Here is a 27,761-nt window from a genome sequence, read left to right as displayed (position 1 = left end):
TGCTAGCCTGCACACTGCCTCTATGGCTGGAAACTCTGMCATGTCACACGGTAGCAGCTTTCCAGTGACAAGAAGTCAAGCTCAGCTTCCCAGGACATCATGAGAACAGTAAGTAGTACAGGCTTTCCTGAACAAATAGGTGAGACAGCACATGCCTGGGACTTTGATAAATTCTTACCAGAATTTATTTGTAGTCCAAATCTTCACTAAAATCTGCCATTCACTTAGCTCTTCTCTAAAATATTAGCAAGTTCTATACTGACTTTCTTCATAATCCAGAGAGAACTCAGGTGGACTTGCACTGAAAGACTTCAAGTTTTCTTTAAAAAAATAAATAAAATTAAATAAATTCCATATATCTCTTTTTAAGCAGACCCATGCCACTCAGTGTTCTTCCCAACTTAAATCAATGGTAACCCAATTCAAATGCCTTACAGCTCTGTCTGAGAACTAGTGGAGAGATCAACGCTTTTTATCTTAAGGATTATGGATCGCTACTTGGCTGACTAACATACCCAACAGTTCATTATAAATACCACAAAAGGCACACTGTTTCTCTTTCGACCTCTCAGATTTGAGAGAGCAGTGTATAAAACTTCATCCCTCCATGTTGTAGTTCTTAGCCTGCCTGCCTCATTTCATACTTTAAACATACTGAGATTTATTAACCTTTACTGTAAAAACAAATAAAATAATGATGAAGCAAAAACGCAGTGAGGTAAGGGCTGCAGCTAGCACCGTTTATCTGCAGAAATCCAATTAGTGCTCAAGTGGCAGAGATACCTGGAAAAGTGCTCACAATCAAATCAAAAATGATACAAAAACATTAACCTGATGGCTAAAAACTCCACATTTAAACATTTAAAGTAATAAAGACGCTTTTATTGAGTATTTTCTATATTTCATTAGGTCCCAAATTGACGAGGAGCTGTACAGATGCATTTCCTGGGCTTTTGGATCCTGAAACCAAATGCTTGACTTTGTTGTTGTTGTAAAACAAAAAAGGAAAGAGTGTTTGTTGGTAGAATGGCAAGCTTCCTCCTGCAGTAGCAACATCAGCAACAATTGCATATGCAGAAAATGCTGAGAAGCCCATGAAGACWTTCTTAGATTTTCCACATTTCAGTCTGCACTCACCACGACATGAACATAAATTAAGTTTGAATTACTTAGCTATTTAAGAGTACCTCTATTGCTTAGCTTCTATCAGAAATTCTTCTCTCAAAGCCATCATATCATGGCCCTCAACTGGAAAACTGACTAGGTTGATGATACAGTTGCTGGAAGAGCAGTAATCCTCTGCACACCTTTGTAGTTGCAGGAAAAGAAGGCAGAGACTTAACAAACAGTGAGATTAATCAAGTCCTTAGCAGTAGTGCCCTTAAGTTAGGTCTCCTTTCCAAGGCTTAAAGAAAAAGCATGCAGTACAATGTCCATTCTCTCTCTGAGGCTTTATCTTTCTGGATACTGTGACTCTGCTGCTTTTTGTCAGCATTAAGTTCACTTTAATCTTTTAAAAGTGGAATCAGGAGAGAGTCACTGCCAAGGAACAGAAGACCCAACTTCTGAGTAACAATTTTCTTCATCTCTCTAAAACAACACAGCATGAGACAATAATTCGTAAGTCTGTGAACATCTAACAGAACATGTTACCAGGTTTTGCTGGTAGCAAAATGTTACACGTGCTTCTGGTGTTCAATTTATGAATGCTGCTCTTAAGCTTTACACAAAAGAGTTGAATACACATATTCAGAATTGACTGCTTGAAATGCAAAATATAATGCCCTGAAATTCCATTACAATGTGAATACAGTTAAAGGAGCAAGCTTTCTCAAACTGCACAAAAAGTCCAGAAAAAAACAAAATGCCCCTTTTCTCTTGTATTAGCTATTGCATGATTGCTCCTTCCTATTTATTTTTTGTATTTTTCCAGTCTATTTTTAAAAGCCCAAAGCTCTTCTGCTTTTCTAGGGAGAGGACTTCATGTTTTTATAGATCACTATCAGGGATTTTTCCTAATGCTAAATGTTAGCTTCTTTTTTTTTTAATTTGAATTGACTACTCAGATACAAATTCAAGATTTAAGAATATTATATGAACAATTTGGATTTTAAATATCTGAAATTGGAAAGACAGTTATTTCCTGACTTTACCATTTCACTGGGCTGCTACTCACGCTCACACATACTGAACYGATGACTGGTCCTATGTGTAGTATTCTCTTTCTGCAGAGAATATTCATGAATTAGCTTTTAGTTGCCTAAGAGTACAGCCTGCCTTCTGGGAGCAATTTCTATGTCTCTTTAACTTTTGTGTATGTATGCAAATTATAAAGAGGAATGTGATACCTGGAATTTGCACAATGAAATGTAAAATGTTTAAAATAAAAAATAAATAAACAAACTATACCAAACATTCAACAAAGCAACATTTAGACTCCATTCTTCTCCTTCCCTTGTGATCAACAGGAATGAGTCACTGGGTAATCTTAGTGCTGGGAGACCTCCTGCTCCTGTTTGGAGTATAAAGAGTCCTGTTTTATTATTCTGGATTTGCATGTGGCAGCAAATGCGTAAATGTTTTAATAATACAAAAAATCCCAATAGAGTGAAGAAGTAGGATATGAAAGAAAGAAATACAAGGACGTTTACTTTCTTGAGAGTGAGACAGAAAGGAAAAGAGAAAAAGAAGATGACATGATAAGGGACAAAGCAAGCTTTCTAGGGTATACCTAGAAAAAACTAGAAGAGAAATCATTAGGAAGTCCATAGTGCATCTACAGTGATACAGTGTGGATCAATTCATTTAACACTGCCCTGTACATTTACAGAAAAGTACCTTTGATATAATAAAGGCTCATAAACACACAGAAATTGGGTTAGACCTGTTTCGAATTCCTGCCAAACAATGGTTCGGAAAAATGAAGCTCTATTTTAATTAGCTCGACTCACGAGTGATTTGATAACAGTAGATGCTGTCTGAATGCTTTCAGCTTGATGGGCTTCTCATACATGAACTTAAGAGTGGCTTTGATGCAATTAGGTTGCTCTCTCTCCTTTAACACACGTTAAGCTCTGGAACCAATGGCTTCTGTGTATTTAACATCTTGAACTGGAAGGATATTGACATTCTTCCTTATTCTTCTCCAAATGAGTCAAGAAAAAGAAAGAAAATAAGGCTTACTTGGGGTTTATCCATGCAATTTCAATAACTTGAGGAAGAAAGGAAAGGGCACCAACACATTACCTTCAGAATAATATTAAAGTCTTAATATTAGACCTGTTTCTATCACAAACAATGCTTCCTGGCACAATTTTGCAGTCTTAGTTAGTCCTATACAAAGAATTTTTCTAAAAATTTCTGATTCAACTTACAACATTTTCTGTAAAAACAAGAGGGACTCAATAACTCCATACATCCCTTTCCATCCTATATTCCTAGAAGATAATCCATGCCAACATACTACACCATTGCAGTGCTTTCCATTCAGTCATGGCACAGTTCTCCCACTTACTCTCCTTTACTGACTTACTTTYAGAGGCAACTTCTTCTGTTCCTGAAAATATTTATGCATTGACATCTTAGAGAACTCTCTGCCTTTCTAAACTGATCCAACTGTCTTACTCTGTAGCCATAAAGTACAGGCATTTGCTAAAGGACACATGCAACAWAGGAGCTGCTTCAATGCATTGGGGACAAGGCTAATAGGAGGTCTTGATTTGTTAATTATCTGTCAGTTTGTCACAGCTGGGCTGTAAGGAATGAGTGTGGGGGGAAAATCTTTCTGCTTGGCTCCATCTTTTTCTAAATGCTGAATTAGGCTGTCAAAACCTTCATCCCACCACAAGAGACTATGAAAAGGAGAGCCAGGCTATCTTTTTCTTCTTCCCTCTCCCAGTAGGATATGCTGCTTTACATGACCTATCTTCCCACCATGTCTCCAGAAATGGATAAGGCATATATAAAATGACCTTCACACCATTACACGATGTCCAGTTTAGTCAAGAGATGTTAGCAGACCTGAGCACAATAAATCAGGGAGGAAACACCACTGCCAGGGAAGAAAGCAAGAGGCATTTATTCTGCAAGGAGTCCTAAAGTTGCTACCGGCTTGAATCAGCATTTCAGAGCAAGGTTTTGGAAGGCATAAAGTTTGGYCCCTCTGAGAGCATAGTCAGATATATGTGGAGTTATAGAAATAAAGGAGTGGGGTAGCGGCAAGATTCCCTTTCTTCTTACATCTCTGCCACATGTAATCCTCTTAAGTAGGGGTAAAAGTTCAGGCTGTGAAATGGAATAAAACATGGAATACCCCCCCATGGAGACAAAGCTTGAAAAACAGAAAGCAGGCTCTGATATAGCAGTAAAATTTACTATAAGAGCTTATGCCTCTTAAATTCAAGTAAATGTGGCCGTTAAGCTATGAGAGCCTACAGAGATCCTCACCCACTCCTTCCTTTTCCCTGCAGGCCACGTCCAGAGCATCCCATCACTCAAGTTCATCTTCAGCGGTCCCTGGATTATGTAAAAATCCCCTGCAGGAGCTTCCCACGTGCAGCAGACACACCTCTTCCCTACCACCAGCGATGCTTCTCGCTTTGAGGTGTGGGAGGCTCAAAATTTATTCCATTTAGGCAGGGGTGCTGCCTGCTTGAGACGGAAAATTGAGGGTATTTAGCTTTGGCTTTGTATAGGTGATGAGAAATATAAAGGTACCACACATTAACTGAGCCAGTGTAAATGACTGTGAGCATTCCCTTTAGCCCACTGCAGGGTATTAAAAAGGTGTCTCAAGTTAACGTGTTTTATTTTATACTTAAAACAGCCCAGGAGCACCTACACATGGTCAGTACACAAGTCAAACCCTCAAAGCAGTTTTTTTCTCTATTGCCTGGACTATCTTCTTTTATAGTTTGACAAAAACAGTGCTTTTCATCTTTTGAGGTAGGATCCCTTAGAACAAGAATTCAATTTTCCAGTGTGATTCACCTACCAGTATAGAGCTAGTCAGCTGTAAGGTTAAAGAAGAACTGTAGTCTCCTAACCTCATTGTTTAGTCCTAAGCACTGAACAAATGCTATTTTTTTGCACAGACAGTCCTACATTCCCCAAATGGGTTTTGCTGAGAAATCCACTGGGAACAAAATGACTCTCTGTATCTTTCTTTACCTAAAGTTAATAGACTCATTTCAGGGAACACTTGCAGAGCTTGTCCCTGGAAAATAAAATTTGCTAAAACAACACTTCTAAAACTTTATGCAAGCTTGACTTCCTTTTGCATTCATCTGTTCTGGTGGCTCATCCCACATTCTGCAGCTGAGAGGGCAGCAAGTTTCTTCTGGAAAATGAGTTAGTGAAATAAATGCTAAGTCTTCAAACTAGGAGAACCAGAACTCCTGACAGCCTGTTAAAAGTAGAAAGCTGTTTACTGGCTAGTGACTTTGTGATTTCCTTTGAAGCCTTCTGCCTACTGTCGGGGGTCATAACCTAAGCTTGAGAAACACTGCTTTAAGGAACTTAACTATAAAGAGGAAAAGGTGATGACATAGCATTATTCCCCACCCTACTCCTACATAAGAGTTTAGAAGCAATTTCCCAGCAGGTCCGGGTGGCCTCAGCCTCTTTCCCKTCAAAAGTTCTGCCCTATAGTGATACAGACTCATGGGTATTGAGATGCCACTGGTGATAAAGACCCAGTAGCATCATCGATAATAGAACCAATGCAACCATCAACATTAATTACTCCAAATCACTACAGGGCAAGGCCCATGTCTTTTAGAACATCTGCCTCTCAATCTTCTGGTCTTTAATAAAACCACCCTCCCAGCCATAGGGTGGAACTAGAATTGTACATACACATGTGCATGCAAAAACATAAATGCATAAGGAGAGATTCAGCTCCTCATTAAAAAAAAATGAATAAATAAGAATTCACCAAGGAATTCTGCCAGATTCTGATTTCCAGATCTGGTTTTGCTGCATTCTTGCCCATAGCCTGCAGAGTTCTGGGTGTCTCCCTATCCTTCTCCAGCTGCACAGTCCTTTTCAAATTCAGACTTCTTGCACCTATAATTACTAGATGCCCTGTGCCAGGCTCCTTTAATTAACCAATCCAACTCTTCTCGTTTTGAGATCAGGCTAAGCTCCTTCTCATTAGTTCCATCATTTCAGTATCCAGGCCTAAGCAGGATACCTCATGCCACTTTGTGAGTGGGACTGTAGGGTGGAAATGACCTCTAAAGCACAGGTGTGCTTCCTTGCAGAAGAGGCAAAGCAAGGCTATGACCCAAAAGGAAACATCAGCAAAAGGGGATACAGCTAAAAGTCCTGAGGAAAATGCCTGGCATGATGGGGACCTTTATGTACCAGTTAGATACTGCTATGGTACTGAAGGTCCTTCCATCCAAAGAGGAGYACAGAAGCAAGAACATAATAAAGCCCTTACTTAGTCACTACACTGCAGCCAGTCTTATGATTTTCAGGGTTTCAAGAAGAGGAGAGCATACAAGTGAGAGCACTGTTTCCAACAGCTTCCCTCTCCCCAACTGCCACTGTTATACCAACACCTGAGAATGGAGTTTGAACTACTAGTCCATGAAGAGCCCAAGAGGAGCAGGATCCCCATTTCATCGTCTGTACTCAAGCCTCCATGTTCCTGTTTCCCAGAATTAGTAGATCAGAATCCAGATATTGTACAACTTCCTTGCAGCCACCTGCACGCAGTTTCTTTAGCATTTGTTGATATTTTACTTTTAGCCAAGACACTCATTATTGGAAGCTGTTTCACCTATTTTGTAAACAAATGGCAGCACATATTCAAAAGAGACAGGGCAAAATGCACACTGGCCTCTTCTGATCTGTGGGATATTCTGCATGTATGTATTCACGTCTGTGGAAAGAAGAAAAGGCAGGTGAAAAGCAAAAGAGCTGGCTAACATCCTGAGATTCCTCAGGACAGGCAGTCACTCTAGCTGCACAGCTTGACTTCCCCAGAGAGTTTTCTCAAGGAGAAACCAGCAATCGATCTTGGGACACACAACTTCCAGGACTGTTCCTTATCTCAGAACAGCCTCTACCACGAATTCCTGAATGCGCTTTAATGTTTAAATTATTAAATGCATTAATGTATTTACATTATTCAAGTCTTATGTGCATTTTTCTAAGATAATTTATGTATAAGAGTTTGAATGTCCATGACTGTTAATGTCTACAACCCTTCCTGTTCATTATTGATTCTGGAAGGAAAAAAAAAGGCAGTGTTTTAATGCCTTATTTTTAATGTATTAAGAGTCTGAATAAGTGCATTCTCTTTTTTCTTTTGTAATTTCATAATTTAAGTAGTGCATTTATTAAACTGACACAGTATGAATTGTGGTGAAGTCTGGCACAGGTCCATGCTGCCAACGCAGCCCAACCGACCATCACGCTACTCTGCAAATCAAGTACAAGCTCAGCTCCTCTTATGCCAGCTTTACTCCCTACCTGAAATCAGAATAAGGAACAGAATAATACAAAGAAGTCTTTTTAAAATATGTTTTCTTTGCTATTTACATTACTTTTCTCTATCATCTCCATTTTAAGTCACTGAAAGTTTTCTTCTGTTATTTATGCACTGTTTTAATGCAAATCTGTTTTCAATGAGCTCTGATAAACAGTTAAAAAAAATCACATTTCTAGAGTACCTTTTAAGTCAGATAGCTCCAAAGCTCTTCAAAAATCTAAACCAAAGATAATTTTTGTTGCATCTACAACCACTTTGTGAACACCATAAAAACATTTTCCTGAATAGAAAAGAATTGCCCACAATATTCACAAGCAAATGATACACAGGAATCAGGTCACCTCCACTGTAGAACCACAGCTGTTCAGCAGTAGTGGCCCATCTTGTACGCCTGTTTGGGACACAAATGCTGTAATAGACAACAGAAACTGTGAAGAATTCAGCTAACACACAATAGAGCTACTTCCACTCACTCCACCCACACATAAATGGTGTTGCACGGACATGCATTTTATATATAAATTATGTGTACATGTCTTAGATGTTTATAGCCAGAAATACTACTTTCAAAGTCCAGGTTTTATTACCAGACAAATGCTTTGCCAGCTGAGCCTACAAAGAGCAACACTGACACCCAAAGGCCTTTTAGCTTAACCTTTGGACATGAATTTCCTGCAAGAAGAATCCAAGGGTTTCATTTCTTCTGTCAATATGGTAGCCCCAACTCAAATCACCTATCAGAACAACTCATCAAGAAGCTGAACTGCAGAGATAAAACTTGCTGTACGTAGGCACTGTATGTAATTATGAGTGTGTGCATAAGTTTCACAGTACATTCTGCATAATTACAGCCTTGCCTGGCACAGTTGCCAGTGTGAGCATGAACACACAAGCACACACATAATGTATGCGCAATATTGTGCATATGGACTTGGGAAAAGGCAGAGAACAGTGAAAGTTGCTGGCTGTTGTTATAAGAGCTGACTCTGCCATTTCTAAGGTTAAGTTTGTGTTTTTTTTGCTACTCATTACCATTCTTTAACTGTTACAATTTATATCAGCATATAATGTTAAATAATTACAGGGAGCGAAGCTCACTCTAGTGAGGATATAAACGCGCTGTGGGATTCTACAGATTTAAACAAATAACACTCACAGCAGGGGGTGAGCAGATGAATTAGCATTAATATCCTGCCTGGGAGATCCCAGTGCAGTGCTATGGCTTAAATACAGATCTTTTCTGTAACAGTCAATATGACAGCCACTAGCAATACAGCCCTGCACATTTACTAGTCAATATAGCTGCTGCAGCTGAAAGAATGCCCTTGTAATAATCCATACAGCAGCCAGCTAAAATAAATAACTTCCCTTTAACAGTCTATATAGCAGCCAACTGCATTAAAACCTTCCCTTTTAAGGTCTATACAATAGTCAGCTAAATGGAAAAATTGGCATCCTTCTTGGCAGCTTCAGAGGAAAGTCAAGCATCAAATGGGCTAGAGACTGAATTTTCCTCTCATCTTTGGGGGTGGGGTGGAGGGTGTCCTTTCCATATCATTTTGGTGGAGATTCCTACAAACACACCTTGCAGTTTAAATTTTGTGTGTAGATGATTTAATTCTCCARAGCTATCTTTTCACTATCTTCCACAATCACTACATCCACTTTAAAAAATAAAAACCAAAACCTCCCTCCTTCCTGAACAGAATAACAAATCAGACCACAGCTTCCCAGAAGTAGCCAGCATACRTATCCAAATTTCCTCGGAGTAACAGCAACAAGGCTTTTAAGTTAGCCTTTAGTCTCTTTTAAGTCTCTTTTAAGTTAGCCATTGCTTTTTTACTCTCTAGAAAGAAGCAATAGGCAGTGGCGGGCTTGGAATCTATCCTCCTTGAACTATAGCACAGTATTTCATTTTGCAACAGCACTTGCGAAAGATCACAGTATAATTCATGACAAAAAATGGTTACAAAGCATCCAAATCTGAAAACTGAACAGGACAAAAATCCATAGTCACAACTAATTCAGTCGCACGATCACTATACAGTTTTTATTTCTAGGGTCAAATTCTGTTCTCGTGTACGTAGTTTCTATACTGGTATAACTCTATTCTTCTGTAACAGAGTAGCTGTAGATTTACACTGCTAGTTAACTAATCTCAAAAACAGACTTGGAGAACTTTGACAAACTAAAACATCACATTTAGGGGAGAGTTAGAAAGTAAAACAACAAAAAGCACAAAGCACTTAATATTCAGCTTATAATTTACAAACTGTTGTACAAGCAGTACATAGTACAAGCAGAAAATAATATGTCTACATATTTGCACATTTTCCATATAGCTAAGAATGGTAAGACTCCTATTGATAGGGAATTCTGCCACTAAAGCACTATGTTTGCTTATTTCCTACAAAAAAAAGGAGACAGATGACAATTCTGCTACAAATTGGAATGATAAAGCAAGAATGGCATGTATTTTTTTAAATTTCACAAATGAAAAACATCTGTCTGCTTTCTTTTTGAGAAACTTGTCCCTTTGGGTATATATTAGAAAACATAAACACAAACAGGGGGCTTAAAATCCTAGCAGATGTTTGGCACCTGAGTCTTTTCAAGTAATTGACCAAGAAAATGACTTTTTTCAGGTAACAGGAAAAATCTAAAATCTTTCTCACTGCCAATGCTTTCTTTTTTTTTTTTACTCAAACTTGAAGGGAAGACTGCAGCTAAAAACACATTCCAGCTTATTGCCTCCCAAATTAAAAATAAATACACACCACTCCACTCCACAAGTCAGGGTTTGAAGCTTTGACCATATTTTGCAAAATGACAGTTATTAAAAACAACAAACATGCATCACAGTGAGTCATCTGGTTTCCAACTTCTGAGTCAAAAGGGGTTGATTCCACATAAACTGAAACCTGGCTCTCTGACTACTTGCATGTTTAATGATTCGTATCTCTGCACCACAGCTTCAGAACAGGATGTGGAAGAAAAGAATGAAAAGAAGATGGGAGAAATGGGAGGGGAGGGGGAAGAGAAAAAACACTTCTTTACTGGTCCCAGTGTCACTGCAAATAAAACCACGTCAAAATTTAAACCAYAATAATGGAAAGGCTATAAAGGTCCCTGCTATAATGTTTCCTCTGATATTCCTCTTCATAAATGCCCCCTTTATGTTGCATGCTTTGCAATAATACATGTAATCTTTGCGAACTAGCTCTGTTGAGGAAACTGTAATATATGAAGATTCAGAGAATACAACGTTAGAAGTCAGATAGTTCTTTTCTCAGTTCCCTAATTTTTTGTCAGCTGCATCCATCTTCTCAAAGGGAAGTCAGCGCAAGGAAACAAGTAACCTAGATCAACTTCTAGATTTGCTTAACTGGAAACCAAGCTGTGTGTACCAACACATGGGCATGCAGGTCAGAGTTATGCCTTCTTCCAAGGCAATACTTTCCTGGGTAGGGCTAAATGCCTCTTCTAAGATCCTACACGTATAAGAGTCACGAACTTCACAGCTGTGCCAGTCAGATCAATAGCATTCTGAGCTTCCTCATGGCAGCAACAGCTAAGAACGTCAGTGCCAAGAGAATCTGCACAACAGGACCCTGCCAGCATCAGTGCTGTGAGCCTCCTGACAGCAGTGCACAAAGAACATGTGCACCAGGGGTATTGGATACAATGTCTCTTTCCTTTTGCATGTACACAGTAAAAGCTGTTCTTGGCTCACTTCAGCATATTGCATGGAGCCCAGCTCTGCCTTCCCGGAAAAAAATGACTGGCAGCAGCTTGAGGCCTATGTATGTCTGGTGAGAGAAGAGCACTACCTCTGTAAAAAGAAGAACACCTCCACAAGAATTTAGAAGCAGACTGGAATCCCACATGGCTTTAATATTGAATTTTCCAAGTGACCTGATACAACTTTTTGAAACAGATTGGGTGCTTGGATAGCTGACCGTTAAAGTGAGARCTAAGTCCCTCTTCATGGAACTGAGGCAACTTAATGTCAAGAAAGGAGTTGTCAAAAATATGGGGCAAGGAAGAGGGGGTGTCGAGCAGGGAGGCTCATTTCAGTCTTGATTGTAATTCTCAATCACCACACAGAAAGTATTTATATCCTGTTGGCAGCGTGTGTAACCAATGCAACTCTTCGTGTCAGAACTGTCAATTACAGCCTTGACTTACGAGGAAAGATTAAATGAGCTAAGTATGTAGAGCTTGGCTAAGAGACCAGGATGGGGGTGGGGGAAAGGAGAAATGATGTGATAACTGTCTGCAAACATCTGAAGGGTGCAGATGCTTAAGGAGGAAAGGAATCACTTAGGGTGGCACAGAAAACAAACAGGAGCAGCAAGCTGGAATGAAGACACWGGAAATTCTTATTTCATAGCAGGGAAACTCCATTCCTGCAATATGCACTTAGTTGCAGAAATGTATCTCAAGGAATATTATCATTCAGGCCMTTCAGAACAAGACTTGACAAAATACTGGGAAGTTGACAGCAGAGGACAATCCTGCTCTGACTAAAAGGTGTAACAGATAATGTAAGATGGTTAAGTTTATTGTGAGCTGTACCTTGTGCTTGTCTCCAGCTGTAAAATCATTTTATTAAATAGCTAAGTGTATTTGCATTGTTACTTTTCCAGAAAGGCAATTGTCAAAGTAGCCATGRTGTGTCACAAGATCACAACTGAGAAAGGGACATGGTCTGTACAATTGTAGCTAGGAGAAGAGCTATGTACACTCAAAAAAATTATTAAGATGGTTTGAGAGAACTTGCAATTGAAGTGGCATACAGAGAAATGTGAGAAATGTAAGCAGCAGAGAAAGTCTCTCTTCCCCGAGTTATTCAGGAACTCCCAGACTAAGAGTTTTACCAGCTTTCTAGTTTTGCGAACCTTATTTCTGAAGATGTTGGCATCAAAAGTATCTGAGGGATGCATTCAAGTACATCAAATCTGGGGAAAGTTCTTTAAAGTTCTTGAAAAAGTAATTCTGTCTTTTTCTGCCTCAGCTACCACTCTTTCAACATGAAGACGACCCTACGTACTCTGTCAAGGTACGTAGTACTACGTACTGTGAGGAACAACAAACATGCTGTAGAGACTGTAATTTTTTATTATAGCATGATCTCTCAAGTAAAAGTAAGAAGAAGGCAAAACATGAAGAAGGTTATCACATGCATGCAGTTATAATCTTAGGAGAGTCACTAGCTGTCATGAGAATAACTTTCTTTGATTTTAGTAACATTGACACCAGCAGCAGCTAGATAAGGGCAAAAAGACAGTCCAACCGCTTCGTGGTGCTAGAGGTAAGATAAGAACTAAGAATTGCTAGGAACACTTCCCAGGTTAGCAATTTAATAACACAGTGTCAAAAGGCACTCTGAAGAACAAATCTCCTGTATAAAGTTACTTCCAGAAGGTAAAAAGACAGACAGCTGTGAAATTCTTAAATCTCCTCTCTTCTAAGCAGAAAGAATTGTGAGCAATTGCTGCCCTCTACAAGTTGTTCTGCACATAGCATATTTTCCACACACATATACTTAAAAGTGATACTATTATCTCACCTTCATCCCATAACCCATCATTACCAAAGTGCAGACGGTGTAGGTGCCTCCTTGCTGTGTGCCATCACCTGTTCAAAATTAATCAATGACCCTTCTGATAGTTGGGATGCACATAACGAAGCGCTTGCAATCTTTCTGAACAGGCAGAGAGCTGGGCTCCCAAGTGACACTGAACAACTAGCTGACAGCAAAGCAGAATATGATCCGTAAAAAAATTGTTTATAGGTGTAGCATGTTTATACTTCCCAAATATCACATGAACATAAAGAGAAAAATGAAATTAGTTTGCTCAAAGGGAAAAATATCAAACAATGTTAAATATTTTCTATCTGGATGAATAGTGGCTTTTCTTCCAATTTATTGAGCACTGCAGGTCCCATTGTGCCTTCAGTGAGAGATTTGGGATCTCTGGAAGTCCTAGCATATGTGAAATTAAAAAAAAAATCCATCCTCTTAGTATATTAACTTCCTTGTATGTTTCGTAAAAAACAACTTTTGAGTATTACAACTATTTTAAAATCATCTTAAAAGTCCTACGATCAGTAACATTGCTTTGTCTGAAAAGCAAGTAAGAGTTGCTTTCAGAACTTCCTTCTGCACAAATGGATAGAGAAGACTACAAGCTGCTAACTCACCACACCGTAGAGAACAGAAGACAACTGCACTTACTCTGTGTTATGCTGTCTCACCCACCTGCTCTAAACTGTCATTTAATTTGTAAGCTCTTAGGGTCAGGCAAAGCCATTATTATATTTTGTACAGCCTGATAGGGTTCTAACCTGCTCTGGCCTGTAACTACTACAAATCTTTAGYTTTCATACATTAGCATATAAAACTACAGTAGAAGTTATAACCCAAACTGTTATATTCCAACCTCTTATAAAATTGAGATTTGAAGTAATTCAAAGAAAACTTTCCCATTGATCTCAGACAGGGAGATTAATTTGATATGACAGGATTCCTTTAACTATGGTCTGTAAGAAAATCTGTGCCTCTGTGTTTTATGTGTATAATATATTTTTCTAAATCAACAGAGTAAAAGGAATCAACAGATTAGGCAAGTACATTTTGCATGAGCCACAGAAGAAGTCAATGAGCACTCAGCAATAAAAGACAGGACCAATTAAAAAAACAACTGCCTCAAACTTATCAAAAGGTCAAACTCAGAGGACCACTTACTAAATAAAAGCATTCTCCAGGCAGCTAACGAAAGTATATTGTGTAAAGCAGCCCCACACATACGGCTCCCTGTTCCTAGCCCAATAAAACTGATACCTGCACAGCAATTGTCTTCTACGGCCTGATGGAATTACTGTCCAACACTGGCAATCCACAGCAACATATTCAGGAACTCCCCAAACAAACTGAAGCATTATCACACCATTAGGGTTACCGCCTGTATAAGAGGTCATGAAGCTGATAGTCTCAGTCTCTCTCTCTCTCTCCCCTGCTGACAGTGGTAAATTATCCTGACTAATGTTTCACTGGGGGCTATAAGTTAGTTGCCTACTGACTCTAGCTGTCTGGGAATCCCCTCTGGATAGATTTACTTTTAGAGAATCATTCAGTACAGGCCACCACTCTGAACAAACCCATTGTGGCAGACAGAAATTTGTACAGTGAATAGGTATAAATCTTGTTTTCAACAATGAAGTGTGGGAAAATGGAAAGCAAAAGTGTGATGGGGAGTGTCCCTCCTGAACACTCCTCTCTTTTATATCAGCTTTGGAAACAAAAATCCTTCTGAAAAAAATGACACTTTTCTGCAAATCCCCAAAGGATTATATAGACTAGAATCTTTGAACTTTAAAAGAAAGCATATGAACACTAAATTKTGTAACAGTGTTCCAGAAACCAAAGAATGGGTTTTTCACTGAAAATATTTTCTTGCCTTCATTTCAAAGAACATTTGCAAGCAGAGGTGAAACTTCAAAAAAAATTACTTTGTATCTCTTTCTCCAGAGACTGATAGGACAGAAAGACAGTATCTATTACTGTGTAAGGAGAGGCATGGATTTTCACTAGGCCCAATGATTTGTTCATCAAAAAGGCTACAAACACAGATCCTGAGTCCTCTTCATTACCATTAGAGCAAATGAACTCTCTCAAATCTTATGATACAATTCTGTAACCTTTCCTCATTTCCCACTCATGGTTTTGTTCACTTGCTTAAAGACAACACTATTGTTCATGTCAGGCTCCCACAACTTCTAATTACACCAATTACAGCTAAAAGTAGTAAAACTTAAAATCTGAACTATAAAACTTCTTCCTCAGAAACCTAACTAAAATTCTCTTTAAACATAGTCTGCTAAAGAGGAAGCTTAACAGAACAGATACAGTTCAAAGAGGAGGCAACACAACAGAAAATATCTAATCATCCTATTGTCTATTCTCTGTCATTGAATGCTAAGCACCCAAATCTAGGCAGCTGAGAAAGTACATGAGGAAACTACAACCCTGACCAGTTTCAGTTTCAGAAGTTGTATACAGTACAGATACACATACAATATTTTACTTGTTTACTTTCAAAGAAATCTCGAAAATCAACAACAAAATTTGTAGCAGAACTAAATATGCTCTTAACCAAGCCCCAACATCACAGTTTCAATTTGAAATCTTAGCTGATGGTACAGGAAATCAAGCAAAGATACAAACACAAAATGTGTTGAATATCAGGCAAGACAAAACACACTGACATGACTTTGGGCCTGGAAAACACTACAGATACAGAGATTTGAAATTTCCTTTCTGCTCTCCATTTTATCATTATTCCTTGATCACCAAAAAAGTAGTGTAAAAAAGACAAAAAGGATGACCTGAAGAGGCAGATGAGTAAAGTATATCATGAGCACATTAAAAAATGTACTACGGGTGAAGGGCTAAGGGCTTTCCAAAACACAGATAAGTGGCACAGCGAAGCATCTGAGATAGAAATGACCTTATTACCAGTGAACAGATTAGCTCTCAGAGCTCCAGAGTTTTGTTCACAGCTACGCTACTAACATGTTAGGGGAACCTGGGTAAACAGTTAATCTGCATATTTCAATTAGCTTTTCTAGAAAACAGAGACAACACTTTCATATCACCTAAATATGATATTTATCTGTAGCGTGCCCTATGATGTTTGCACAGAAATGGCTGTCAAAATGGCTGTCTCATTACTATGAGCCTTAAAAAAAATGGAAGATCAGGTTACCAAAGTTTGGCTAAAAGCCGTAAGGGCTCCAGCACATACCAGCAAATTCTACATGAATTGCCTTAGAGACAGCAATACTTCTTTTTACATTGTACCTCTCRACTGCCAGTAAAGAGGAGAAGGAAATGAGCATGTTTCAGTGCTAAATGTTATTATCTGCAATAAGAAATAGAAAGAAACAGTACATAAAAAAAAAAGAAAGAAAAAAAGTTAAATGATTCTGCAAAAGAAAATACCCTGCTTCTCACACTATGATTTAGGGACTTTGCAACTCAGTATGAAACCAAGAAAGTGATTTATATTTACAACTAGTATTTTTATATTTACAACTAGTACTTCTTCCAGATACCAAGCACTAGTAAGAAAATAAGTATGTTTTGTGACAGAAAAAGAAAGCAAGCCGTACGTGGGAAGATCTCACTTATAAGCTTTGCTGCTTTAGGTTTTTTCTCCAACATAGGCTCATGTTAGGGGCATTCATATGCATTACCTTCATGTAGTAATTTAGGCTGCAGAAGAAGCAAAGTCCAGCAACAAACATACTAAAGGTATTGAAAACATCTAAAAAGCAGCACAGTATGTTTAAAAAGCTACAAGACACTACTGCAGTTTTTTTTTTTTTAACCAAAAAAAAAAGTAAARGAGAATGGGAAAAGAAAAAGTATTTAGACTAAAGCAAAAGAGAGAAATTAGACCAAAGAAACAAAACCAAAAAAGATTCAAGAGAAGAAAAAGGGGAATTTCTAATGTTTCAACCTCACTGAAAGAGGTTTTGCTTACATTTTTTACAAGTCCCAGGACTTTGCCTTGAGTGACTGCAAAAAGACAAACCTATTCTAATGCCACATGTGTTCAGAGGATTATGGGAGGTGGCTGCACGTACAAAACCTGGGGTAGCAGAAAGAGATGCAGCAGTGTTCACTAATAAGCTGAACTCAAGGAGAGGCTGATCCTGCACTGACGATGACAAACGTGGCTGTAAACAGCAACGGAGCGAGATGCTGACACTCTGCTAACACAAGGTTACACTTCCCACTATGGAGCTACAAGGCAAATTTTAATGGGCCAAGACCGACAGCTAGGGAAATGAGTGTCCGCTCTCTGCTGCAAAAATTATAGCTTTTCCCATCCCCCTCCAACTCATTCTCCACTGTCAGTACTATAGCACAATGACCTCTCATTTGGGAGTATTGTTCAATTGGGACAGTTTCTTTAAGGACACCGGATAACTCAAGGGTTTAACAATGTGGACACAGAGTCCCTTACTCCAGCTGGGTACCTCAAAACATCACAGGTCACAAGCAGACTGAAAGAACAGCTATGCAGTAGCAGTTAGGAATGTGACATGAGTTTGTAGGGCTCCATTTTGAAGGCCATAAACCTTAGCACGGTGTGCTCTTAAGTCCCATAGGGCAGAACAGGATATGACATGTCAGGCCATATCTAGTTGCAYGATCCCGCAAAATGCTTAAGTCCTCTTGCAAGCAACTGGAAATCCTTGCTTCTCCTTGATTCCTGTTCCCCTATAGCAACAGTCTATAAGCGTAAAGAGTATGCAGAAGACAGTGCCACTGAGCACAGAGTGGAAAGCATTTAGCATCTTATAGGCCACAATGTTCATTAAAATCACAAATAAAATACAACTGGTTTGATCATCTCATGACATTTGCTGACACAGCATAAGATGTTTTAATTTGTTGTTTTCTCATACTTGTGCATAACATCACTAATATGCTCCAAATGGAGGTCTCGAGCCTGTGAAGTACTGAACACTCTCAATCTCCTATTTGAAGATACTGTCAAAAAGAAGTCAAAGAAAGGCAGGCGATATCAAGCAGAATTTGTTTATGAGTCTCTTTTCTTCCTAGATTTCTCCTCCCAATTTTGCAAGTCTAGGAAAACATGTATTCTTCTTCAACTGCTTAGCATCAAATTTGAAATCAGCAATGATATGCCTGAGGGTATGGCTTGCCCATATGGAGCCATTTGTTGGATTCATGCCATAGTTGTTCTGGTGCTTCCGTAAACATTTTTATGACACGGCACCATGTGCCTATGACTTGTAGGCTTTATGGACCCAACTCTGCTCCATGCATTAGAAGGGAGCATGGTACAGAGAAGCCACAGTACTGTGGTGGAAGTCATGTCATCTGGCTCACAGAACTGAGCCACTTATTAAATAAGGCTTCTACAGATACTCAGCTGGAAGCAATAATGACTCCTACGTAAATGTGAAAGAGACTGTGGGAGTTCAGTGTTTAAAAAAGAGAGAGAGAGAGAGAGAGAGAGAGAGAGAGAGAAAGAGAGAGAGAGAGAAAGAGAGAGAGAGAGAGAGAGAGAGAGAGAGAGAGAGAGAGAGAGAGAGAGAAAGAGAGATAGGGAGAGAGAGAGAGAGAGAGAGAGACTCCACCTTTCAAAGGGCTCTAACTAGCTCACATGCAAGACTCACCATTGTGAGAGTGAAGTTTATTTTGGAGTTCTTTGCTTTTATAAACATGTGTACATACGTGTGTATGTATGAGTGTATACATTCATATAGAAAGATACTCAACTGCTATGTGTTTCCTCTGAGCAATTATTCAGCTGTATATACAGAAAAATATTAATCAAAGCTAATGTTAGAATCTGCCCCGAGAAAGAGAATGAACTGTACAACAGTACAGGTTGTGATGATCTGTTGCCTCCTATGAGCTTCCTAAGGGAGGGAAAAACAAAACAAAAAAAATGATCACAAAGGACATGGTGTCAGTAACAACATTCAGTACTCTCAGCACATAGATGTCTATGCAATTAGGGGATGGTAGAGTGGTACTGGGCTATAGGGCTTTTCACTGCAGAGTTTAACAGAATTCCTGAACAGCACTCTCATTACTTGTGTTTTACTAACCCTTCCCAGTTCACAGCCCTTACTCACATCCCCCTCTTTCAAGAACCACCTTCTGTGTTCTCCAGATAGTTACAAGGCAAAAATGCTTTGATGTTACCAGCATCACACCTTTATGGAAAGTACTTGATTCCTGTCTCCTCAGTCACTGAGATCTCTCACTGCAAACAGCTTGTGTTCAGTAAACCAGAGAAGGAACTCAAAGAAAGGATAACATGTTTAGGACAGCAAGAAGGGCTAAGAATTTTGGCAGGTTCTAATTGAGTTATAGATGGTTGAAGAGGAAAGAAAAAAAGAAAAAGAAGGTTGTAAAAAAAAATGCAGCTCAGAAGTCTAGTGGCTCAAGTCCCAGTGTGCAGCTCCATAAAACAAAACAGAGTTCTCTTAGTTATTCTCATACACACACACAAAAATCCTAGAGCTCTTTTCAAAACAGTTATAGAGTCAAAATATTGGATCACATGCACTGCTAGCTGCCAGACACTTCTAACTCATGTTGAGTGTGTCTGAAAATCAAGACAGCTTGAAATGAGGTCTCCAAGCAGCAGAGCTTATTTCCTTAGACATTAGCCTTAAAAACCTCAGTTCAAATTATACTGCACAGATCCTTCTTCAGACTCTTCACTAATAAGCACTGATCAACAGCATATATTGCACACATTTAGGACAGACAGACTCTGCTCAAGGACACCTCAGTGCTCGGACAAGCTCAGAGGCCTAGGTGACCCACATCTAACCCCTGGAAAGGCAGGAGGTGATGGCTACAGGTCAAAATTCAGAGGTCATCAGTAGGACAACATGATGCAGCTTACACCCTTTGAACGAAACACCAACTCCTTAGAAAAGCAAAAAAAAAGGGGGGGGGAGGAAGGATGTAAAATGATGCAGCAAAGAGTGTGATTCATGTATACTAACTTATCTGAAACAAACAAYATCCTGCTTCTTAAAAAACTCACCAGTGGCTCCCGAGGTGCTGCATTTTCAGTTGCAGGGCAGGAACCAGGCTGTAAAGCAAAAAAAGAAGAATGAGGTTATATTGCCACCTGATGGACATAATTGGAAATGCTCCTCTGTTAAGGCCACACATTATCTGAGTAGGATTTGGGCAGACACACTTGGTTCCTATTATCAGTAGCAGTTCTGTGATGGACTGAGGACAAAAAGGTTCAGATCACAGAGGAAATTAGTTCCAGTAGTTCCCATTTAAATAAACAGAATTCCCAGAATCAGCAGAACTTGCTCTAGGTAGACAGTAGTTAAGTGCCAGAGAAACTACAGAGATGTCATGAGAGAAATCTTAACTCAAATTCTGAAATATGTGCTGCAGTGAACAAACACAGCACGAAGCTGGGACTCCCTCCACTGAACTCCTGGTTGCAACATTTGTCACATTACATGGTATAAGATAGGACATCTCATTGTCTATCACAGAATCACAGAACGGTTGAGGTTGGAAGGGACCTCTGGAGATCATCTAGTCCAACCCCCCTGCTCAAGCAGAGTCACCTGGAGCACGTTGCACAGGATTGCATCCAGGTAGGTTTTGAATACCTCCACAGAAGGAGACTTCACAACCTCTTTGGGCAACCTGTTCCAGTGCTCTGTCACTCTCACTGCAAAGAAGTTTTTCCTTATATTCAGGCAGAACTTCCAGTGTTTCAGTTTGTGCCCATTGCCTTTTGTTCTGTCGCTGAGCACCACTGAAAAGCATCTGGCCCCATCCTCTTGACAACCTCCCTTAAGGTATTTGTAGACAYTGATAGGATCCCCCCTCAGTCTTCTCTTCCSCAGGCTAAACAGGCCCAGCTCTCGCAGCCGTTCCTCATACGGCAGATGCTCCAGTCCTCTAATCAACTTTGTAGCCCTATGCTGGACTCTCTCCAGTAGCTCCAGGTGTCTCTTGTACTGGGGAGCCAAAAACTGGGCACAGTACTCCAGATGTAGCCTCATCAGGGCTGAGTAGAGGGGGAAGATCACCTCTCTTGACCTGCTGGTAACACTCTTCCTAATGTACCCCTGCATACTCAGGATATGAAATGAGGATAATAACCCACATGTCTCATAAGGACCTGATGAGTAATTGATGTTTGCAAAGACCTTTGAGACACTTGAGGGAAGAAATTCTGAAAAAGCCCACAGTATTGCTATTAAATTGGATGCAAAGGTACCCCACTCTAACTCGGTGATTTATTTCTCCTCTATAGAAGGATTAAACTCAATCTGACACTGAACACCTCCTGTTTCTGATATCTAGTAAAGGATCCTATTCTTTCTGTACTACTATTCCAAAGATTTCAAAACAGTGGTGATTTAACTGAACCTCACAGTACCTTAGCAAAACTAGTTAAATAGTACCATTCTTRTTTCCTACACAGAATCAAGAGACTGAGTTTCAAGGCCAATGCTGAACACCTCTCCTTACACACTAGGAAGGGCTGATTAAAGCAGGACAGCAAGTCAAAAAATAAACTAGATCTAAAATTTGGGAGCATGCATTCTCCAAGCTCACCTATTGCTCATATTCACTCACTCACTGAGAACAGGCACAGCTTTTTAGCAGAGTTCCATGTTTCACCAGAATTAGACTCTCTGAGCTTGTTTTCACTGCTGAAAGAAAGCAAAGTTTGATCTCTGTGCATCTAACATACGTCAGCTCTCCCAAAGTACAGACATTTAAGTTTTATCACAAAATAAATTTACCCTGGTCAACAATCTACTTTGAAATGCAATTCATATGATGTTAAGATTGCCTCAACTACATTGCCTTCACTGTGTATTTTATCTTAGGAGAGCTGACACATACTGGTTAATCTCATTAATAAAAAAATGCAGTTTTATTAGTAATGAAGACAAGTTTTGAGTCTCAGAGAAAAGGGGTCCTATTCACTGAGTACAGACAAAGCTAAAATTTTCAAGTTACACCATAAAATCCTCCAGTTGTATGAATCACTTCTATGCACTATATTACACTTTAAAGTATCTCAAGATTTTCCCATCTGCAAAATACTAAAGAAATATAGATAGAAATAAGTATTTACCACAAGAGGGTGCCAGTWACTCAAATACGCTCCAATCTCAGCTGTGTCCAGATACACACGCATCATTACCAAGGTCCAGCTAGATCCCACAGCTAGGCAGCAATTCTTTAGGGAGCCTTCATGTGACATTATGTGCAGCCATCATCATTTTTGTTACTCCACAGTGTATCTGCTAAAATTCAGGCCCTAACAATTTGTCTAATATAAATGGTGACCAGTGCAAATATCAGCGTGGTCATCATACTGGAATTCACATTCCTCGGTCTGTATGTGATGGAAAGAATGCTATGGTATATTGAGAAAAGCACATTAAAGCATAATTTTACATGCCCCCAATTCCCAGCTATCAAAAAGAAACTTCTCTTTTCAGGCATGTCACTGGATTGCTATTCTTATATGCATGGTATCTCTGCTTTCAAATCTTTTCTAGACGGATGAAAGAAAAATAATGGTCTCCCCTTCCTAAAACAGGGAAAACACATGAGAATCAAAACAGGAAAATGGCTTCCATGAGACTGAACCTGTTTAGGTTGTGGATGAACTTATTGGTGTATGTGCTCTATATTATTTTTCAGTCACATCTCAAGCCTAACACAGGTTATGTGGCTAGTACTCTAAAATATTTGGGCCTGATTCATAGCATAYTGAAGTCAAGGGAAAAATTCTCATCTAATTTGTTTAGCACCAGATCAGAACTGCTGAGGAGAGGCAGATGAAGAGCAGCACAGACAAAAAATCCTGTTGAATACTTTGAAAAATATATACAGCTGTTAACTAATACTTCCATGGAATTATTCCACCAAGCTATTTGTGTAAGGTTGGCTCTTTTTAAAAATATGCACAGTTTGCTCTTTGTAGCAAGTTTCAAGAAAAATTCAAAGCATTTTACAACACTACTTTAGCTGACTTTGCAAAGAGAAAAATTATAGTTGTGAGGAGAAAGCAGCAGAGCCACGAAGAAACCATTCCCCTGCACTAATCACCATAGACTACGCATCTCCAGAAAATTTCCAGAGCATCATAAGCAGTAGAGCTTATATATTCTGCCCTCAGAAGCTAAACTGATATTTATGGACTGCCAGTCCACACAATATTTGACCAACCTGGGAAATTGCCCAATGAGGGATCCAAAATGAAGCCTTGGCTCCTGTGAGAAAACATGTATTATATTGATATGTAAGAGTCAAACCTGAAGACAAATACTCCAATATTCTACTTGACATCTACTTGTTAACAACCTGACGACATATATTTGACTAGTTGGACAATTTATGGCCGTATTGGCCAAAGCTACAATGATTGTAAATGCACAGAGAGACCTTTATCTTCCTTCCAGCAAAATTTCCAAGTACAAGGCATTGTGCAACAGCTAAGAAACTAGTATTGTAAGGCAAGAGACAATAACCCTCCAGATCACATTAGCTATGAGACAAGTCAGCAAAAAATTCATCCTTTCCATGTGACGGCTGTTTAATCGTCTGTAGGTAATGGAAACAATGAATACCACAGTACAGAGACCAAGCTACAGGCAGGTAGGGAGTAAAATTTACCTGCATATTGGTTAATGCTCCAGCTATAGAACTAAGTCTCTGGAGCAACAAATCAGGCATATTACAACATATTTTAAATCTGTTTCAATTTCTTCTTCACATGAAGAAAAAGAATGAAGCTCCAGTGGATATAATGAAGCTTTAGAATTAATATGAGTAACATCTGGGCCTTTGTACACCTCTCTTCCACATGAAACCACAGGTAACACCATCATCAAGTATGAAAGRTGTTAGAACACCAATGCATTCCTTTCACATTACCACCTCTCCTTTCTCAATCCCTTGCATTAAAATTAAACGTGATCTGTCCTTATCATAGTAAGCCTTATATTTAACAGACAACAGAATCTTGCATACGGAAACCATTCTGCCTGTCTTGCCTTAGTGGCTGCACTACTATGTTGGTGCCAAGTCCAATTCAGCCATTGCCTCTAACAATTTCAAACTTTCTATGACTCAGACAAGCTGCATACTGAGTTCTGGGTTAGAGGAGTTTCAGCTTCTGCATGTAATTACACAGATAATTAGGTATCGTTTTGTGTCCCAAACCAAACAGCTTGTAAAATGTTAGACATGGTTATCTAAATCAGCAACATTCCTGCCAAGTATTTTTACGTGTTTCAGTTTCTCTAACACTAAAGGAATTCACAGTTTAATGGAATATTGGAGGCCAGGGTTGCTGGCTTGCTGAGCCACCAAGATTCACCAAATACACTAGCCAAGTATTCGTTATCAAAGAAATACTGATAGCCAAGAAAAATCAGAAAACAGTTACTGTATTTACAGGCCATATCATCCTCTTGCTCTTCCCTTTTATTATTAGGAACATGCAGAGAGAGAGAAAGGATCTTTTCTTCTGTTGACTTTTTTAAGTAGAGACATTGCTAAAAGACCCAAGGAATATGATTTATAAACAAAATGAAATATTTCAAAATMTCTGGAAGAAATGTTTATGGACTTTATCTCTGTAAATCATTTAATTTGGGCTGCAACACCTCATCCTTTGCAATGCTTAAGGCAATATATTAATTCATGAGAATGAGAAAATGAAGCTAAGTAAAACAGACAATAAGGCAAAAAGAATCAGACAATCCCTTTTCAACAGCTAAACTAACTAGATTTGTGATAGGAATCAAATATGAACATATGAAGCAAGGTAGAGCTAGTACTCCTAGCCTTAAGTTGAATGCACAGTAACAAATAAACAATCATAATCAGTGGTAGAAAGTATTTTTTTTAAAGTTCTCTCAACATTCAGTGAGTAATGAGCTCACCTTCTTTTTATTCACATTGATACCAGTGTCAAAACTACAATGGCAGCATGAGAGGACTGGCACTTACATTTTGTTATACCAGTAAAGATACTTTCACAATTTGGTTTTACTGTGGAAATGTCCCCTTAAGCACCCATCTACTGTGCTATGCATTCTTCAGTTGGAGATCACACTTACTGTTTCTGGTCAATCCTGCAAGGTCCTGTCAAATCTCACCCAAACCAAGAGAATCTGAGAGCATTTAACACCTCTCTGCTCAAGTTCTAGGTGAGAACATGCAACTAATGTCATAGATGTACCCAAAGGTGAAGGTTGGAGATACCACCACCAAGCACTGGTGGTCTTGAACAGGAACAAAACTTCTGTCTCAACGCAAGTGCACAGACTTGAAAGTGGGGAAGGAGAGAACATAAATTAGAAGCAGGGCTGCTCCTTTTGATAGGTGTGTGGAGAGGCTAAGGATTAGTATGGCTATTTTGCAGCTAAACTTGATATTGCCTTGCATACCTGAAGCAAGGCAAGCTGTCCTTCAAACAAGCTATAGCACTAATGAAGTCATGACAGGCCAGGAGCCAAATGACATTCAACTAATTTTTGATTGCATGAGAACATAGCATTTTTGCATATGATGTAAAAGAATCCAGCAAGAGACGGGTTAACTGACTATGATCCCCTGCAGTAGCTTCAGACTGTCTTCCTCCTCCTCAGCCACCTAGATGCAAAATAGTCTGTCTGTGGTGAGAAATCACTTTCTAGCAGCCTGTATGCAGAGTAAGGTATCCTGTCTTCCTCATATTATTCCTGGCATAGAAAGCCCATTTTTTACTGTGGAGGCAGTGACAAAGTCATTTTTCTGAAGCTCTTAAACGTAAAACCCATAGGTTCTCCTGTTGCAGCTATGAGGCTCACTAAAGATCAAGATTTTTCCAAAAATTAAGCCTTCTTCTGAGGTAAAGCAACACTAAACAAACGTTTGAGTGAGTGAGTGAGAGAGAGAGGATAGTATATCCAAATTCATGAGATCCTGGTTGTTTCTTATGCAATATGTTTGCAAATTTACCAGATTTCTTTCTCAGGAACCTATAGTCAATAGCCCTACAGACTGCCCAACAAGCTTACAGATCAGTCTCAGTTTGTTTCAGATTTCCTCCTTCTGAAGGCATTCATTCACAGCATGAGGAACAGATCAAAATGCCTGCACCTCAAATTGTTCTTGATGAATGCATATGACCAATGCAAAACTGCCCAGCAAGAGCAAGCCCACTGTCAGTTTGCCACTGTGGCCTTTCACAGTTTATGAGATGTGTACTAGTTAGAGTATGAATTTTAAACATTTTATTTCAGTTCAGTTCAATCTTGTTCCCTACAAACTTAACATCCTCAGTCTAAATTAAATGAATCCACAGAGAGGCTCACATTAATTTAGTCAAAACATCATAGATTTAAATGACAGGGTATAAAAGCTTGTTGGTGGCAAACTTAGCTTTATTTTCTTCCCTGTTGCTGAAATAGCAAATCTTCCATCTCCTGTCCACTCTCTGCCCCCCTCAGGGACTATTGTGCAAAATTCCATAGATATCACATACTCAGGAGACTATCAGAGGGACTAGTGGGATGAAAAGGGTTCCAGAATGTCACTAAATTGAAGGTAGAGTTTTCAGCGAAATTGAATTACCTACATTGTATCTAACTACATTGTAGTTCTACCTTCCCCTCTGGCTCYGCCATTCATTTCAGTTTCCAGTTAAAAAAATCACTGATATTTTTACACTTTCTTGAGAGTATACCTAAACCAGTGAGTTCATATGTCCCTTTTTCCCTTCACACTCGGTTTTCGTTATGTCTGTTAGTTTTGTCTTTTTATACCGTTGGTTCAAGAACCTTCCTTCTGCTTTACTGTTCCTTTTGAATATGACAGTCTTCCTATCACAATGTTTTGTCTAATTGATACTCTGCCTTATTTCAAAACCCAGCTGACACGACTCGCCTCCTTTCTCTCTCCGTGTTTTTTTTTTTAATAAAAATACTTTACTGAATTTTACATACAGACCCAAAAATGAAAACATGCCTACTGTCCAGGGACCTGACCTAAATGGCTCTTCCAATTAGAACTGCATTTGGCTATTGTTTGGCAAATTGTGCCTCATATCAGTTCAGGCTACCATACAAGGCAGGAAGCCAAATTACAAAACCAATCTCAACAAGATATGAATCTCCGAGATTTCTCCAAAGTACACCGAGTCAAAAACAATGCAGAGAATGAACAAAACCACTAAATATGATGTCCTGGTCCTCCCCAAAAGACATTGAACATGATGAAGCAACAGTCTCACTTGGAAAGGGAGCTGTTTGCAGCTCTTTTTGCTCCAAGKTAGCCAAAGACATTTTATATATGATGCCTGGGCACCCACCACTCTGCCCATCAAAATCCTAGGCACCTCAGGGGAAGCAAGAAAAAGAGTGAGTGCAACATACATGTCGCCCAGCCGCTGTCACGGGCCGCCTAAGGACAGGCGCCCTCCTCCTTGTAGGGGCACTGTTGTGACTGCATCCAGCGCAGGTGCCCGGCCATTGGCGGCGGCACGCTTCCGCTGCTGTGGGGGACTCGGGCTGCCCTGCAGCAGGTCCCCTCTCTCAGCGAGCGGCCGTTGGGGCGGCGTGCGGGCGGCCGTTGGCGGCGGGGCACGCGCCCCCCTCTCGGCGAGGGACCGCTGGGGCGGCGCGCGGGCGGCCGTTGGCGGCG

At 39.5% G+C, this 27,761-nt stretch overlaps 1 protein-coding gene across 1 annotated transcript in view; it reads right to left on the bottom strand.

Annotated features, from left to right (window-relative positions):
• The window catches only part of PEX14 (peroxisomal biogenesis factor 14), an 80,790-nt gene that overhangs the window by 51,617 nt on the left and 1,412 nt on the right, over window positions 1–27,761 (bottom strand). The window contains exon 2 of the mRNA XM_085299024.1: window positions 20,113–20,160. Coding sequence (XP_085155150.1) covers window positions 20,113–20,160 — 48 coding nt within the window. The remainder of the gene's footprint in view (window positions 1–20,112; window positions 20,161–27,761) is intronic.

The sequence above is a fragment of the Rhea americana genome, unplaced genomic scaffold (assembly GCF_003343005.1).
Source record: "Rhea americana isolate MKP2758 unplaced genomic scaffold, rheAme1 scaffold_143, whole genome shotgun sequence".
Lineage (NCBI taxonomy): Eukaryota > Metazoa > Chordata > Aves > Rheiformes > Rheidae > Rhea > Rhea americana.
Note: the sequence above shows the minus strand (reverse complement) of the source record. Positions and strands in the feature narration are given on the sequence as shown.